At 47.9% G+C, this 18,569-nt stretch overlaps 1 protein-coding gene across 1 annotated transcript in view; it reads right to left on the minus strand.

Moving 5' to 3' along the window:
• Positions 1-2,448: 2,448 nt before the first annotated feature.
• The window catches only part of LOC119951503 (zinc finger protein 850-like), a 33,713-nt gene continuing 17,592 nt past the window's right edge, over positions 2,449-18,569 (minus strand). Inside the window, exon 4 of the mRNA XM_038774709.1 lies at positions 2,449-4,526. Within this exon, the coding sequence (XP_038630637.1) occupies positions 3,447-4,526 (1,080 nt within the window). The 3' untranslated portion in view covers positions 2,449-3,446. The remainder of the gene's footprint in view (positions 4,527-18,569) is intronic.

Here is an 18,569-nt window from a genome sequence, read left to right on the forward strand (position 1 = left end):
CAATATCTAACATATTGAATTGCAAACCTGATGGACAAACAATGGGAAAGAAGTCACTCGGTAACACAAATCCCATTTTTAGATTCACAACAGTCAGCTTTTCAATAAAATGAAAGAAATTTACACTGAAAAATGTTTAAAAAGTTGCTGTAACAGTGACTCACTCACTGGGTATTGTGTAAATAATGCTTGGAGGTTTAGTGAGCAGGATACAATCTATCAAAATCCAACATAAACTGAATTGCAAAGAAGGTCAAACGGAGATTTCACTGAGATCTTCAGAATTATGAATGTGTGGTCAGGGAGTGAGGATCGGGCAGTTTGTTAGTTCAGATTGGGAGAAACTGTTTACACTGACAGAGGCCAGCGAGCTTGGATTTAAGACAACTAAAGAAATACGTATTTGCTTTACAAGCAGAATGTGTCGCACGGGAACTTACCTTCACAGGAACTCCAGGAGCAGCCTGGAACCGCCGGAACCCCTCCTATTTCTCATCCACATGCTGCCAGTAGGTGACATCATCCAAAAGAACTATGCTACTTTTCACATTTACACGGACAACATCCAGCTATACCTCATCACCATCCCTCGCCTGCGGTGTGACCACATCTCTGCACTTGCTATCCACAATACTCTCCACCTCACGGATGTTCCACAGTGTCCCCAGCCACTGCTCCAGTTCCGAAGCCCGGGCTTCCAGGAGCTGCAGCTGGAGATACTTCCTGCATACATGCTGGCCCTGGGAATGATCCTGGTCTCCCACATGGAGCAAGAAGAGCCGACTATGGATTGGCACTCTGCTGCCATGTCTTAAACTTTAAATTAAATTCATCCTTTTAATATCAAATAATATTAACTCGTATTAACTAATATTAACGAGGGCCCTTCTTCTCCACTCCTTGTTATTCTAGAATATTTAAATGTACTAATCCAATCAGCTCTTTTGATTTCCTGGTTCTGCTTTCAGATTCACTTCTCCCTCATTATCCAAGCTTCGTTGCTTAACTGTTGTCTTTTTCAGAAGTTTCAGCTATTGAGACACAGTCCCTAATATCAGTTAATCACCGATCAATCAGTTTACCGTTTTCCTGTGACATCACTGTTGATTTTTTTTCTCAAATTGAGCTCGCTGCCTGAACAGCTCCTGAGCCTCGAGAAGGTTTTCCCTCACAGGTCCACTGGTCTCTGCTCCCGAGCGTCAGTGCAGGCCCCAAGCTTCACACTGTCTTTATACTCTCCCCAGTGCAAGCTGTCCATCGCAGGTCCACTGGTCTCTGCTCCCGAGGAGCAGTGCAGGTCCCAATCTTCACACTGTCTTTATACCCTCCCCAGTACAAGGTATCCCTCGCAGGTCCACTGGTCTCTGCTCCCGAAGGTAAGTGCAGCCCCCGAGCCTCACGCTGTCTTTATACTCTACCCAGTCCAAGCTGCTCATCGCAGATCCACTAATCTCTGCTCCCGAAGGTAAGTGCAGGCCGCAAGCCTCACGCTATTTTTATACCCTCCCCAGTACAAGCTGCTCATCGCAGATCCACTAGTCTCTGCTCCCGAAGGTAAGTGCAGGCACCGAGCCTCACACTATTTTTATACCCTCCCCAGTACAAGCTGTCCTTTGTAGGTCCGGTGATCTCTACTCCCGATTCTGGACCTTCTTCAACTTAATTTGTCCTTTCTGAACAGCTTTACAAATCCTATTGAGGATAGATTCAGAATCCAAGTCACCCTCTTCTCCAATCCCCAGGATATCTCCCACTCCCGGCTTGCCTGTTTTCTCTGTCAGACTACTTAGTAGTCATTCCCTGTAATATGTCAATGCCATTTTAAACTCCTGACTTCACTTCAAAAGTTCCCATTCAAGTTGAAATGAGACTGTTGATTCTCAAGACTATGATCTCAACCACTGGCATCCCACTCAGAACACCGCTTTTAAGATTTTGGTCTGGGAGTCACAGATTCTCAAAAAGGGAGTTGAGCTCAGAAGTGATGTTAAAGTAGTTTATTGAGAAGCAACAGTTTAAATATGCTGTGGAAGAGATGTATACAGAAAAACACATGACCCATGATAGGTGAGAACAGTTTACCTTTCCCAGAGGACAAATTCATAGATTTTTTACAGTGCAGAAGGAGGCCATTTGGCCCATCATTACATTTCCCGTAACAGCCTCCCCGGACAGGCGCCGGAATGTGGCGACTAGGGGCTTTTCACAGTAACTTCATTTGAAGCCTACTTGTGACAATAAGCGATTTTCACTTTTCATCGAGTCTGCACCGGCTCTTGGAAAGAGCACCCAACCCAAGGTCAACACCACCACCCATCCCCATAACCCAGTAACCCCACCCAACACTAAGGGCAATTTTAGACACTAAGGGCAATTTATCATGGCCAATCCACCTAACCTGCACATCTTTGGACTGTGGGAGGAAACCGGAGCAACCGGAGGAAACCCACGCACACACGGGAAGGATGTGCAGACTCCGCACAGACAGTGACCCAAGCCGGAATCGAACCTGGGACCCTGGAACTGGGAAGCGATTGTGCTATCCACAATGCTACCGTGCTGCCCTAATGGACAGATGACACAGAGTGAGAGCTGCTCTCCATAGCTGGCGGCTGCAGTCTCCTCTGAACGGTTAACTGGTGTGAGCCAGAGTGTGACTGGAGCCAGTACTGATTACTTCAAAATCTCTTTGTTCTTGAGAGCCTGTTTTAACTTTTACATAGTCAGTTGGTTTACGTATGGGTCATGAGATCCTAACACATCAGGATTAGAAATGCCTTGTTTCAGGAGCTGTGATAGAGACATGTCCTTGGCAGAGATAACAGGCCTGTCCTGTATTTGTCAGCCAGCAAGCTGCTGTGGAAGATTTCTTCATAACAGAGAGAGAAAGTGAGATATTTCTATAATACTCCATAAATATCTGAAGATTTTATAAGGGTTATTAGACGGTGATCTCTTGCAGTCCGTGCTGAGGTGATTTTGTTCCAGGCGGGTGGGGTAAAATTTGCGAACTCTTGATTCTCCACCAATGCCCATTCCTCTTCTTTCAGCTGGATAACAAAGGTTTTACTGTGTGTAATGCGCAGGTCAGTAAGAATTCTCAACAAGGATTAACTGGAGATGTTAATCAGTGGAACCTCTCAAGAACTGAATTGTAGAGTTCATATCAAAGATCAATTTAAGATTGGAGGAAAAGTTCAGAATCTTGTTGTAAACTAATTTCTGATGTGAATTTGTGAATGATGGGAAAAGATCACAGACAGCGATTCTTAAAGGGCAATGCAGCCCCCAGATCACAATTAGCTATAGATCCAGAATATTAAACTCCAGCCCATTTACAGGGATTATTAACCTCAACAGAAATAAATCACAGCTGTCAGAACGAACATGCTTCCATCCTGGATGTGATTAAAAGTAGGAATAACAGCAGAATCCAATCCCTGTAGTCACTTGTGAACTCGCTGGTGTGTCTGCAGGCAGGATAACTGAGTGAATCCCTGCCCACACTTGGAGCAGGTGAATGGTCTCTCCCCAGTGTGAACTCGCTGATGTCTCAACAGGTAGGCTGACTGAATGAATCCCTTCCCACAGTCGGAGCAGGTGAATGGTTTCTCTCCTGTGTGAACTCGCTTGTGTACTTTGAGGTGAAATGAAGACCTGAATTTCTTTCCACAGGAAGTACAGCTGAACGGCCTCTCCTCAGTGTGAATTCGCTGGTGCTTCTGTAGGTCAGATGTTCCAATGAATTTTTTCCCACACTCGGGGCAGGTGAACGGCCTCTCCCCGGTGTGAATTCGCTCGTGTCTCAGCAGATTGGCTGACTGAGTGAATCCTTCCCCACACTTGGAGCAAGTAAATGGTCTCTCTTCAATATGAATGCGCTGGTGTACTTTGAGGTGGAATGAAGACCTGAATCTCTTTCCACAGGAAGTACAACTGAATGGTTTCTCTCCAGTGTGAACACGCTGGTGTACATTGAGGTTGGAAGATGACCTGAATTTCTTTGCACAGGACTTACAGCTGAACGGCCTCTCCTCCGTATGAATTCGCTGATGCTTCAGGAGGTCAGAGGATCCAATGAATCCCTTCCCACATTCAGGGCAGGTGAAGGGCCTCTCCCCAGTGTGTTTTCGCTGGTGTGTCAGAAGGTCAGATAACTGAGTAAATCCCTTCCCACATTCAGCGCAGGTGAACGGTCTCTCCCCGGTGTGATTTCGTTGGTGTGTCTGCAGGTTTGATAACTGAGTAAATCCCTTTCCACATTCAGCGCAGGTGAATGGCCTCTCTCCAGTGTGGGTGCGCAGATGAACTTCCAGCAGAGAGGGGTAATTGAATCCTTTCCCACAGTCCTTACATTTGCATGGTTTCTCCATGGTGCAGATGTCCTTGTGTCCAGTTTTGATGATCAGTTGTGAATCTGTGTCGACACACAGAACACATGTAGTTTCTCTTTGCTGTGAATGGTGTGATTTTCTTGGGGCTGTGTAACTGGTGAAAGCACTTTCCGCACTCAGTTCACTGGAACACTCTCACTTGTGTGTGTCTCGGAGCTTTTACAGTCACACTGATGTTTTAAACATTTCTCCTTCCACATCCAAAGACGATGAAATTCAGATCCTGATTAATTGAGTGACTGTTAGATCTTGATGTGATGTTTGGTTTGATCTTCCCGTCTGCAAGTCCTCCCCTCCTAATTCTCTGTAAAAGGAATTTACAAGAGCCATCACTGTCAGGATAGGATATAAATTTAGAACAGACAATTCCAGTTCCTATGGAACATTTTTTTCCCTCTCTTGTTTCCTAAAACTTCGAATCCTTCTCCCACACTCTCCCTGCTCCCAATTAAATTTAGGACAATTTTTTCTGTATATTTTTATCAAATTTGTACAACTGTAGATAACAATATGTTTGATCATTCGCTTCGGTCATAACTCTGAAACCCTGACCGACCACACAGAATAGCAGATGTTAACCTCACGGCCAAAACTTAAGCTGTGGGGATGTAATGAGCAATGGTGAAGGTGGTTTCTCCAAACATTCCAGGGTTTCTTTCTCCCCATCTAAGTTGCACCTGGGATCGGTCTCATGGCCCACTCTGGTTCTCTCCCTGATGACAAATTAACTCTAATTAAATATTAAAAAGACTGAAGACACAGTTTGCAATCCCTGCTGCAATCTCCATTCACTGGATACCAGCTTCAACCCTCTCCCTGGGAACACTCTTGAGATGTCTGGTCACAATTACGCACATTGCCCCTAACAAAGATGGCCGCCATACATGCTCATTGCCCGGACATGCGCTCTCTTGTTTATTGGCCCCTATAAATATGGCGGCGGTTAAATTGGGCCGGTTTCCGATGAAAAGCCTCAGTGATTGTCAAACAGGGGACCCATCTCTCCCTATTGAGGGTTTGAGGCTTATGAAGCCTCTCAACCTACCGGCGGGCCCTGCCGCTATTCACGGGTTGTTTCCAGCTCCGGATCCGCACTCAGTCTCTGTAAAACGCGCTTTTTAAATCCGCTCACTTGAGCTCTCACCGTCTGTTTCCACGGACTGCGCATGCTCCAGCTCCCAAGGATTGACGGATGCTCCTGACCAATAGGAAGAGGAGGGGTGTGGACGGGGCGGCTGGTCCTCCAACCAATCGGAGTGAATTGGGGGGCGGGGCTTAGCCTCCGATCTCCCTCATTGGCTGACACTCTGCATCATTTGTGAAAGCTGATTGGTGTGAAGCGCCAGGAGAAAAGTGGACCTTTGTGTTTGTGACTTTAAACTGATGAAACCCTCTGGATGAGGAGCAAACATTTCGAAATGTGTTATTGAAATGTGATAACATGATGGAGCAATATATAATACATGGAGGACAGAAGTACATCGGTTCTGCTCCACCATTCAATCATGGCTGGTATGTTTCTCATCCCCATTCTCCTGCCAAGATCCCCGTATTAATCAAGAACCTATCTCTGTCCTAAAGACACTCAGTGACTTGGGACTCCACAGCCTTCTGTGGCAATGATTTCCACAAATTCACTACCCTCTGAAGAAATTCCTCCTCATCTGTTTTAAAGGATCGTCCCTTCAGTCTGAGGCTGCGCCCTCGGGTTCTAGTTTCTCCTACTAGTGGAAACATCATCTCCACGATCCCTGTATCTCGATCTCTCAGTATTCTGTATGTAACAATGAGAAGGATTGGAATCCTTGAAAGTTTATAAGTCACCAGGGACAGGTGGATTGTTTCCGGCGCTACTTAAGGACTAGCACGGAAGCACTGTTGCTTCACAGCTCCGGGGTCCCTGGTTCGATTCCCGGTTTCGGTCACTGTGTGGAGTCTGCATGTTCTCCATTTGTCTGCGTGGGTTTCCCCTGGGTGATCTGGTTTCCTCCCACAAGTCCCGAAAGATGTGATGTTCGGTGAATTGGACATTCTAAATTCTCCCTCCATGTACCCAAACAGGTGCCGGAATGCGGCGACTAGGGGCTTTTCACAGTAACTTCATTGCAATATCAATGTAAGCCTACTTGTGACAATAAAGATTAAAACAAAAGGAGGTCAGGGAGGAGATAGCAGATGCCCTGAGACTGATTTTCAATCCTCCCTAGATACATTGGAGGCATCGTCGGACTGAACAAATACATATGTGGTCCCATTGTTTAAAAAGGGATTAACGAAATGCCAAACAATTAGTGCCAGTTTGTCTTACGTCAGTAGTGGGCAAATTAGTAGAATCAATCCTGAGAAATAGGATAATCTATCACATGGACTACTCAGAGACAGTCAGCATAGATTTGTTGAAGGAAGGTCTTGCTTCACAAATTTGATTGAATTCTTTGGGGAAGTAACAAGAAAGGTTGTTGAAGGTAGTGCAGTGGATGTGATGTACCTGGATATTAGCAAGGCATTTGACAAAGTCCCACATGACAGAATAATCAAGAAAGTGAAAGCCCATGGGGTAATGTGGCAAACTGGATAAAAAGTTGGCTTATGACAGGAAGCAAAGGGTAATGATCGATGGCTGTCCTTGCAATTGGAAAGTTGTTTCAAGCGGTGTTCCACAGGGCTGTGTGTTGGGACCTTTACTGTTTATGTTATATATTAACGATTTGGATGTGAACGTGGGGAGCACGATTGGGAAATTTGCAGACGCTACAAAGATTGGCCGAGTGGTGGACAGTGTAGAGCAGGGGTGGGCAAACTACGGCCCGTGGGCCGCATGCGGCCCGACAAAGGTTTTTATGCGGCCCGCCAATGAGGTGCCCGGAATCATAACCGGCATTTTTGAAAAGCCGCTGGGGAAAAGCCGCTTTTCCCCTGCGGCTTTTCAAAAATGCCGGTTATGATTCCGGGCACCTCATTGGCGGGCCGCATAAAAACGCGCGTAGTGGGGTGGATGAGTGGGGCTGTCTCATTGGTCGGTTTAGTTGGGTGTGCGACCAATAGGAGTCCAGGTTACAAACAATAAGCCTTATTATTGTTTGTAACCTGGACTCCTATTGGTCGCACACCCAACTAAACCGACCAATAAGGCAGCCCCACTCATCCACCCCACGACGTGCGTTTTTATCGTTGACTCGGCCAGGCTGTGCTTCTGTCAGTGTTAAGGATCAGCACAAGCAATTTGGCACCTGATTTCAACAAACTGGTAAATGACTGCAGTCAGATGCATCATTCTCATTGACATTGTTCTGTTACTTATTGAGGTACTTTGTTTTTCAAATAAATGTTTTTTTTTCTTTAAAGACCTTTTATTTTGGCTATTTTAAATATTAATTATTTTACTTAATACACTATGCGGCCCTTTGAAATTGTGAATTTCTGAATGTGGCCCTTGCACGGAAAAGTTTGCCCACCGCTGGTGTAGAGGATAGCTATAATCTCCAAAATTATATCGATGGATTGGTGGAATGGGTGATAAAGTGGCAGATGGTATTTAACACAAAAGTGTGAGGTCAAGGTGGCACGCGGCACAGTGGTTAGCACTGGGACTGCAGTGCTGAGGACCCGGGTTTGAATCCTGGCTCTGGGTCACTATCCATATGGATAGTGTTTGCGTGGGTTTCACCCCCTCAACCCAAAGATGTGCTGGTTAGATGGATTGGCCACATTAAATTGCCCTTGATTGGAAAAAAAGAATTGGTACACTAAATTTATATTTAAAAAAAAGAAAAAAAACCAGAAGTGTGAAGTCATGCATTTACGGAGGTCATAAAGGGAGTACATTATAAATGGGAACATATGACAAGGGGTAGATGAAGTGAGAGATCTTGGCGTACAAGTCCTAAGAACAGCAGTTCAGTTGACAAGGTTGTTAAGAAAGACTATGAAATTCTCTCCTTCATTGGCAGAGGCAAAATGGAATTGTCTAAGACATTGGTGAGGCCACAACCGGAGACAGTTCTGGTCACATTACAGGAAGGACGTAATTGCTCTGGAGAGAGTGCAGAGAAAGTTTCCAAGAATGTTGCCAGGGGGACTTCCGGTGGCGGCTATGACGGAGTAAGTCGCACATTTGATGGCTCCAGCTCTGGTTGGACTTTTGGACCTTTCCCCCGGACTTTTTTTCCGGTTTTAAATGGAAATTCGAAGGCTGAGGCAATTGGGCACCGTTTCCACGTATCTGTGTATGGAGAAAAGAACCAGAAGTGCACGAAAAGGCAGAAATAGAAAGATAGCCCAGCGCTGTGCTGAGCAGGAGACAGCATGGCCGAGGACCGGACCCCTGATGTGTCGGCCCAGCGATCAACGGAGCAGTTGAAGCAGGTCATCCAGGACGACTTTGCCAAGCAGAAACGGGACTGCTTGTACCCGATTAAATAGTCGATTGATTGGCTGGAGCACAGATTGGACGCCCAGGATCGGGCAATCCAGAAGGTTGAGAAGGCGCTGGCTGAGCAGGAGAAGCATCAAACAGCGGTGGAGCTGGAGGTAGAGATGTTGCGGGACCAGCAGAAAAGGCTTCTGGAGAAGGTGGAGGACCTAGTGAATAGGTCCCGTCAGCAGAACTTAAGAATTGTCGGGCTCCCGGAGGGGTCTGAGGGAGCTGATGCTGGGGCATACTTAGACGGTATGTTTGAAAAGCTGCTGGGGGAGGGGACATTCTCCGGACCCTTGGAGGTGGACAGAGCGTACAGAGCGCTTGCGAGGAAGCCGTAAACGGGGGACACTCCGAGGGCAATAGTGGTGAGATTCCACAGGTTCCTGGACAAGGAAGGTATTCTTCAGTGGGCCAAGCGAACGCGGAGCTGTAAATGGGACAACAGTATCCTGCGGGTTTATCAGGACCTGAGTGTGGAGGTGGCTAGGAAAAGGGCAGGCTTCAACCAAGTTAAGTCAATCTTCTTCAAGAAACAGGTGAAGTTTGGACTACTGTATCCGGCTCGTCTCTGGGTCACATATGAGGCCCAGCATCATGAAATGAAAATTGCTTATTGTCACGAGTAGGATTCAATGAAGTTACTGTGAAAAGCCCCGAGTCGCCACATTCCGGCGCCTGTCCGGGGAGGCTGGTACGGGAATCGAACCCTGCTGCTGGCCTGCTTGGTCTGCTTTAAAAGCCAGCGATTCAGCCCAGTGAGCTAAACCAGCCCCATGGCTGGTTTTGATCATTACTTTGAGTCGCCCGAAGACGCGCTGGACTTCGCAAAAAGAAAAGGACTGGTGAGGGGCTGAGAACTCTCGAACTTTGATGCAACTTGTTGGCTTATAATGGGTCTCTTTTTTTTATTTTTTCTCTTCTGTTTTTGAGTTCTGTTTAAGAAGGGGGGGGGGGGAAAGTTTTTTCGTTTTCGTGTTTTCTTTTGGTGGATGTTGGCAATGTCTTTTTCTTTGATGTGCACTTTTGTGGGATGGAGACGTGCTTGTTTGGGTTTTGGTGTTTGCTGAGTGATTGTGTGGGGATTGTTAGATGAGTGAATTTGTTTGTATGAGCAGGGTGGGAGGGGAGTGAGTGAACAATAGGTGGGTCACTTTTAGCGCCGGGGAGGGGGCCACCAAGCTAGCTGGGTGAGCTAGCTCACGGAAGCGAAGTGGGGGGTATGCATATGTTTAGTTTATTGTATGGTTTAGGTTTCAGAGTGGTGTTGTTGAGGGGGGGGGGGTTGTTCTGCTGACGAGGGAGGGACTTCGGTTGAGGGACAGAGAGGAGGTCGGTGGCGGGGACGGCCGGGGGGCTGGCCAGAGGAGGCACGGCAATGGGCTGGAGACGGGCCCAAGCAAGGGGATGGCTGATTGGAGGAGGGGGGAACACTTTGCACCCCAACTAGGCTGATCACCTGGAATGTTCGAGGGTTGAATGGGCCGGTTAAGAGGGCACCTGTGCTCGCGCACCTGACTGGACTGAAGGCAGATGTGGTAATGCTGCAGGAGATGCACCTTAGAGTAGTGGACCAGGTTAGATTGAGGAAAGGCTGGGTCAGTCAGGTCTTCCACTCGGGGCTGGATACAAAGACTAGAGGGGTTGCGACCTTCATTAATAAGCGGGTGATGTTTGAGGTGGGTAGAATAGTTTCGGATGCGTGGGGGGGGGGGGGGTCGATATATTATGGTTAGTGGTCAGCTGGAGGGTATGAATGTAGTGCTGGTTAATGTATATGCGGCGAATTGGGATGACGTGGAATTTATAAAGAGGATGTTGGGGAAGATACCGCACCTGGACTCGCACAAGCTGATCATGGGCGGGGACTTTAATACAGTTATTGATTCCAGCCTGGATCCGTCATACTTGAAAACGGGCAGGTTGCCAACAATGGCAAATGAACTGAAATGGTTCATGGAGCAGATGCGGGGGTAGGGGGGGTTTGGATCCATGGAGATTTAGACAGCCGAGTGTGAAGGAGTTCTCATTCTACTCCCACATGCATAAGGTATACTCATGGATCGATTTCTTTGTTTTAGGTAGGGCCTTGCTGGCAGGGGTGGTGGACACGGGTATTCTGCGATCACAGTCTCGGACCATGCTCCACACTGAGTTGACTTGCAGGTTAGTAAAGATAGCAATCAGCGCCCGCAATGGAGGTTAGATGTAGGGTGTGCGAGAGGCTTAGGAAATGCATACAAAATTACCTGCAGGTAAGTGATATGGAGGAGGTCTCAGCAGTGGTGGTCTGAGAAGCGCTGAAGGCAGTGGTGAGAGGAGAGCTGATCTAGATCCGGGCTCACAGGGACAGGACGGACAGGGTAGAGATGGACCGACTGGTGAAAGAGATTCTACAACTCGACAGGAGGTACGCAGAGACTCCAGAGATAGGGCTTTTAAGTGAACGGCGAAGGCTACTGGCGGAGTTTGGCTTGTAACCACTGGGAGGGCAGTGGAACAGTTCAGAAAGGCGAGGAGGCGATCTACGAGCATGGTGAGAAGGCCAGCAGGATGCTTGCACAGCAGCTCAGAAAGAGGGAGGCAGCTAGAGAAATAGAGAAACTTGACGGGGATGAGAACTTAGTTGGAGACTCGTCAGGGATGAGCAAGGCATTTAGGGATTTCTACAGCAGGTTGTCCAGGTCGGAACTTCCTGTGGGGCAGGAGGGGATGAAAATGAAATGAAAATGAAAATCGCTTATTGTCACGAGTAGGCTTCAATGAAGTTACTGTGAAAAGCCCCTAGTCGCCACATTCCGGCGCTTGTCCGGGGAGGCTGGTACGGGAAACGAACCGTGCTGCTGGCCTGATTGGTCTGCTTTAAAAGCCAGCAATTTCCCAGTGAGCTACACCAGCCCCTGGGATGAGGCACTTCCTGGAGGGGCTGACTTTCCCGAAGGTGGACGGGGAGCTGGTAGAAGGACTGCGGGCCCCGATAGGGTTGGAAGAGATAGTGGAGGGTCTGAAGGCCATGCAGTCAGTTAAGGCCCCGGGACCGGACAGGTACCCAGTGGAGTTCTACTAAAAGTTCTCCAGGATATTTGGACCGGTGCTGATGAAAGTGTTTAACGGGGCAAGGGAAAGAGGGGTTCTGCCCCAGACAATGTCACAGGCCACCATTTTGCTTATCCTGAAATGGGCCAAGAACCCGGAGCTTTGGTCTTATAGGCCGATTTCCCTGTTGAACGTAGACACCAAACTGTTGGCCAAAATTTTGTCCTCCAGGATTGAGGATTGTGTACCGAATGTCATTGTGGAGGATCAGACGGGGTTCGTTAAGGGTAGGCAGTTGGTGGCCAATGTAAGAAGGCTGTTAAACGTGGTCATGATGCCCCCGGAAAGTAGGGAGGTGGAGATAGTGGTCACAATGGATGCGGAAAAAGCTTTTGACCGGGTTGAGGGGGATTATTTATGGGAGGTTCTGGGGCGGTTTGGATTTGGGAGGGGCTTTATTGACTGGGTCAGGTTGCTGTACCAGGCTCCTGTGGCAAGTGTACGGACGAACAGGACGACTTCAGACTATTTTAGACTGCATCGGAGGACGAGACACGGATGCCCCCTCTCCCCACTGCTGTTTGCGCTGGCTATAGAGCCGCTGGCAATTGCTCTGAGGGCCTCAAGGGGCTGGTCCGGGTGGAAGGGGGGGGGGGGGGGGGCCTCATGCGGATGACCTGCTTCTGTATGTTTCAGATCCAATTGAGGGGATGGAAGAAATCATGGGAATTTTGGTGGAATTCGGCCGGTTTTCGGGGTATAAGCTTAATATGGGGAAGAGCGAGATTCAATTCAAGGTCGTTCACCAGGCTCACATGACAGTGGCCCGGATGAGCAGATTCTTTGGGGTGGAAGATGGGTGTGCAAAATGTGCGAGAGGACCAGCAAACCATGTCCACATGTTCTGGGCATGTCCGAAGCTGAGGGGATTTTGGCAGGGGTTTGCTGACGTCATGTCCACGGTATTAACAAGGGTGGCATTGAGTCCAGAGGTGGCGATTTTCGGGGTGTAGCAGGATCCGGGAATCCAGGAGGAGAAAGAGGCAGACGTTCTAGCCTTTGCTTCCCTGGAAGCCCGGAGACCGATACTATTAGCTTGGAGAGACCCAAAGCCCCTGAAGTCGGAGACCTGGCTATCGGACTTGGCTAGCTTTCTGTCTGGAGTAAATTAAGTTCGCCTTGAGAGGGTCACTGTTAGGGTTCGCCCGGAGGTTGCAACCATTCATCGACTTCTTCGCGGAGAATTAATCGTCACCGGGGGGGGGTTTAGGTTAGTGTAGATTAGGGGTTAATTAATGGCGGGACCTGTTGTGGAGGGAGGTGGTGTTTGCACTATGTTTATATTTTCATGTACATTGTTTATATTGCTGCTGTTACAACGCCAAAAAAATACTCGATAAAAAGTGTATTAAAAAAATAAGAACGTTGCCAGGGCTAGAAAAGTGTAGCTACGAGGAGAGATTAGATAAATTGGGGTTATTTTCTTTGGAACAAAGAAGGCTGAGGGGTGACTTTTTTGAAGAGGTTGTTTAAGGAAATGTGTGTGGTAAGTTTTTCACGCAAAGAGTGGTGGGTGCCTGGAACACGCTCCCAGAGTATGTGGTGGAAGCAGGCACATTAGCAACATTTAAGAGGCACCTGGATGGATATATGAATAGGGAGGAAATAGAGGGATATGGATCGAGTAAGGGCAGAAGTTTTTTTTAAAGTTAGGGCATCATGATCGGCAGAGGCTTGGAGGGCCGAAGGGCCTGTTCCTGTGCTGTACTTTTCTTTGTTCTCCAGCCTCATTTTCCAGTGGTCCTATGTCTGTTCTTGCCTCTCTCTTACCTTTGATATATTGAAAAAAACTCTTCCTATCTTCTTTTATATTACTAGCTAGCTTACACGCATATTTCATCCTCTCCCCCTTTATTGTTTTTTAGTTGTTCTCTGCTTGGTTTTAGAGGTTTCCCAACCCTCTGGCTTCTCATTGGTCCTTGCCACTTTGTTTCCTTTCTCTTTTGCTTTTAAGCTGTCCATGACTTCCCTTGTCAGCCATGAAAGCCTCATCCTCCTCTTAGCACATTTCCTCCTCCTTGGGATGAATTTCTCCAAAAACACAATCCATTGCTGTTCCACTGTCTTCTATGCTAGACTCCTCTTCCAATAAACTTTGGCCAGCTCCTCCCTCGTGTATTTGCAGTTACCTTTATTCAATTGTAATACAGTTACATCTGATCCTAGGTTTTCTCTCCAACTGCGGGGTAAATTCTATCATATTGTGGTCACTGTCCCCTAAGGGTTCATTCATCTTATGTTCCTGAATTTACACCTCTCTGCCTTTGCCCTGTTGGCCTGCAATTTATTCCTGGCATTAATAAGACTTGATTAAGCGAAGGGTAGCTGATAAATCAATTGGTTCTCACAGTGAATCGAGGTACAGGAAAATGCACCTGTACAGGTCAGTGAGGCCCACCCAACAGACATCTGAACACAGTGTTCAGAGGGCCTTGGGGAAGACGAGGGAGGAAGCATTTACAACATAGCCCGAGGCAGGAGGTGACCCCTCCCCATTCCCCTGAATACACAAATCACTCACCTTGGACTGTCCCACACCTCGGCAAAGCTGGATCAAGGTGCAGGAACCTGCAAGCACATGGGGGGAACGGGGGACGGGTACTCTATCTTACTATCTCAGCAATAGAGGTGGATTGGAGGTTGCCATGAGTGTTAGATTACAGTATATTGTTTCTCTTCATTCTTTCTGCTTCTCCCAGTTCCAGACTGCGGGTTCCGGGGGCTCTGGATGCGGGATGGCTGTTAATCTCATCCCCAAGCACAGAAGTACGGATTATTGATCTTAAATAATGGTGGGGGATCAAACCCAGTCTGCCCCGCGAGGTAGAAAACAGTCCATCGCCATCAGCAAAGACCGAACATGCCCTCATTGCACTTAAATTTAATAATAATAATCTTTATTGTCACAAATAGGCTTTCATTAACACTGCAATGATGTTACTGTGAAAAGCCCTGAGTAGCCACATTCCGGCACCTGTTCGGGTACATGTAAGGTGAATTCAGAATGTCCAATTCACCTAACAAGCATGTCTTTTGGGACTTGTGGAAGGAAACCGGAGCACTGGAGGAAACCCACGCAGACACAGGGAGAACTTGCAGACTCTGCACAGATAATGACCCAAGCTGGGAATCAAACCGAGGTCCCCGGAGCTGTGAAGCAACAGTGCTAACCACTGTGCTACCAGATGCTGATTTCCTTCAGCTCCTCACAAAAACTTGTGTTTCTCAGAACGTCTGGTACATTATTCATGTCTTCCTTTGTGAAGGCAGAAGCAAAGTACAAAGGTAGTTGCTCAGCCATTTCTTTGATCACCATTATAAATTTCCCTGTTTCTTACTGTACCTACACATACCTCTACATACTGTATACATACTGTACCCCTTACTGAGCCTATATATACCTGTAGAAACTTCTACAGCCAGTTTTTATGTTCTACACTGGCTTACTTTCACATTGTATTTTTCCCTTTTTAATCAATTTATTGGTCCACCTTTACTGAATCAGGGATTCTCAATAGGCCAGAATTGGATGAGACATCTGGGAGCGGTGTAGGTTGGCGGATATTATAGAGATAGTGAGGGGACAGATCACTGAAGGATTTGAAAACAATTCTAGCAATAATAACATTGAGGTGTTGTTTAACCAGGAACACATGTAGCTCAGTGAACACAAGGATAAATGAGACTTAATGCGAGTAAGGATACGGGAAGCAGAATTTTGATTTAGATTTTCTTCATTTTTATGGGATATGGGTACTGCTGGCTGGGCCAGCATTTGTAGCCAATCTCTAATTTGGTGGGGGGAAGCCTTCTTGAACCACTGGAGTCTTTGAGGTGTAGATACACCCACTGTGCTATTAGGGAGGGAGTTTCTGGATTTTGACCCAGTGTCAATGAAGGAACGGTGATATATTTCCAAGTCAGGATGGTGAGTACTTGGAGAGGAACTTTCAAGTGGCGGTGCTTTGATGTATCTGCTGCCCTTGATGTCTGGACGATAGTGGTCGTGAGTTTGGAAGGTGCGGCTAAGGATGGTGAGTTCCTGCAGTGCACCTTGTAGATGATACACAATGCTGCCACTGTGCGCTGGTGGTGAGGGAGTGGATGCTTGTGGAAGGGGTGCCAATCAAGCAGGCTGCTTTGTTCTGGATGATGTTGAGCTTCTTGAGGAGCTGCATTCATCAAGGCAAGTCGTAAGTATTCTATTGTACTCCTGACTTGTGTCTTGGAGATAGTGGACATGCCTTTGGGAGTCAGATATAAGTTACTCAGCGCAGGACTCCTAGCCTCTCACCTACTCTTGTAGCCACAGCATTTATATGGTTCTTTCAGTTCAGTTTCTGGTCAATGGTAACCCGCAGCATGTTGATAGTGAGGGATTCAATAAGGGTAAAACCATTGAATGTCAAGGCATAATGGTTTGATTCTCTCTTATTGAAGAAGGCATTGCTTGGCACTTGTGTGACGTGAATGTTACTTGCCACTTTTCAGCCCTAGCCTGGATATTGTCCAGGTCTTGCTGCATTTGCATGAGGATTGATTCAGTGTGTAAGAAGTCGTGAACTTATGCTGAACATTGTGTAATCGCCAATGAACATCACCACATCTGACCTTATTTCAGAAGGAAGCTCACTGATGAAGCAGCTGAAGATAGATAGAACAGTACAGCACAGAACAGGCCCTTCGGCCCTCGATGTTGTGCCGAGCAATGATCACCCTACTCAAACCCACGTAACCCGTATCCCCGTAACCCAACAATCCCCCCATTAACCTTACACTACGGGCAATTTAGCATGGCCAATCCACCTAACCCGCACATCTTTGGACTGTGGGAGGAAACCGGAGCACCCGGAGGAAACCCACGCACACACGGGGAGGACGTGCAGACTCCACACAGACAGTGACCCAGCCGGGAATCGAACCTGGGACCCTGGAGCTGTGAAGCATTGATGCTAACCACCATGCTACCGTGAGGCCCCCCTAGGATGGTTGGGCCTAGGACACTACCCTGTGGAATTCCTGCAGTAATGTCCTGAGATTGAGACAACTGACATTGAATAACCTAGTTGTGGTTATTCAATGTCAGTTGTCTCAATCTCAGGACATTACTGAAGGAATTCCACAGGGTAGTGTCCTAGGCCCAACCATCATCAGCTGCTTCATCAGTGAGCATCCTTCTATTCCCTCCACAATAGAGGAGGAATTTCTGGAGTGTATGGTTTTCTGGACCAATGTATTGAAGAACCAACAAGGCCATCTTGGACTGGGTGTTGTGCATTGAGAAATGATAGTTTGGCAATCTAGTTGTGAGAGAACCCTTGCCAATGAGTGACCATAATATGAAATAATTCTTTATCAAGATGGACAGTGAGGTATTTGATTCTGAGACCAGGGTCCTGAATCTCAGTAAACGTAACTATTACGATATTTTTAAAAAATAAATGTTTTTATTGGCTTTTTGAACAAGGTATAATTACCGTTATGAACACAGAATAAGAAACATATATCTATATATATATATATATATACACATATTTAGAAGAGAAGGGCACACCCCAACATAGAATACGATAAAATATGAAATAGACTAACTGGTGGGGTACTGTGCACCAGCTCGACAGCGGTAGCTCTGTGCATCTGGCCGAATTATTTACACCACGTACGTACGCGACTGTTTGCGGGGGGGGTGGGGTAGGGGGAAGGGGGGGGGGGGCAGGGGTGGCAGGGACTGGGGGGGGCAAATATACATTTGGGTGCCAGGGAGATAACCACAGTGTGCAACACCTGGCCGGGTCGCGTGCCGCTGTCGCCCGCCTCTCCCGGACGGCTCTCGCCACCGTCCCCCGCTCGCCTCCGCTGCTCCTCCCGCCCTCCATCCCCAACCTCCTCGTTCACCGCTCCTGGAGATGTCATGCACGTTTTGGCACCCCGTGCCTTCCTTCTGGCTCCCATTTCCCTGCCCCCCGCCCCATCCCACTGGTTCTCCTCTCCTGTCCCCCCTCCCTCCTCAAGTTCAGCTGTATCCCCCCCCCCCCCCCCCCTGTGGTTCGCCTTTCTTTCTTCAGGTTTAGCCGCCCCCCCATCCCTCCCTCCCTCCCAGTCCCTCTCTCCCTTTCATGCCTTGGCTACCTTCCCCTGATTCTTGACTAAGTTCCCCTGATTCTTGGCTACCTGACTATTCTTCCTCTTGTTCGTTGGCCTCAAACAGGTCCCGGAACAGTCGCGTGAATGGCTCCCACGTTCTGTGGAAGCCGTCATCCGACCCTCGGATGGAGAATTTGATTTTCTCCATTTGGAGAGATTCCGAGAGGTCGGACAGCCAGTCTGCAGCTCTGGGTGGTGCTGCTGACCGCCAGCCAAACAGGATTCTACGGCGGGCGATCAGGGAGGCAAAGGCAAGGGCGTCCGCCCTCCTCCCCAGGAATAGATCTGGCTGGTCTGAAACCCCGAAGACCGCCACTATCGGGCATGTCTCCATCCTCACCCCCACCACTTTGGACATGGCCTCGAAGAAGGCTGTCCAGTACTCCACCAGTCTGGGGTAAGACCAGAACATGTGGGCGTGGTTGGCCGGGCCTACTTGGCACCGTTCACATCTATCCTCCACCTCCGGGAAGAACCTACTCATAGGGGTTCTTGTTCGGTGGGCTCTATGTACCACT

The sequence above is a fragment of the Scyliorhinus canicula genome, chromosome 17, assembly GCF_902713615.1.
Source record: "Scyliorhinus canicula chromosome 17, sScyCan1.1, whole genome shotgun sequence".
NCBI lineage: Eukaryota > Metazoa > Chordata > Chondrichthyes > Carcharhiniformes > Scyliorhinidae > Scyliorhinus > Scyliorhinus canicula.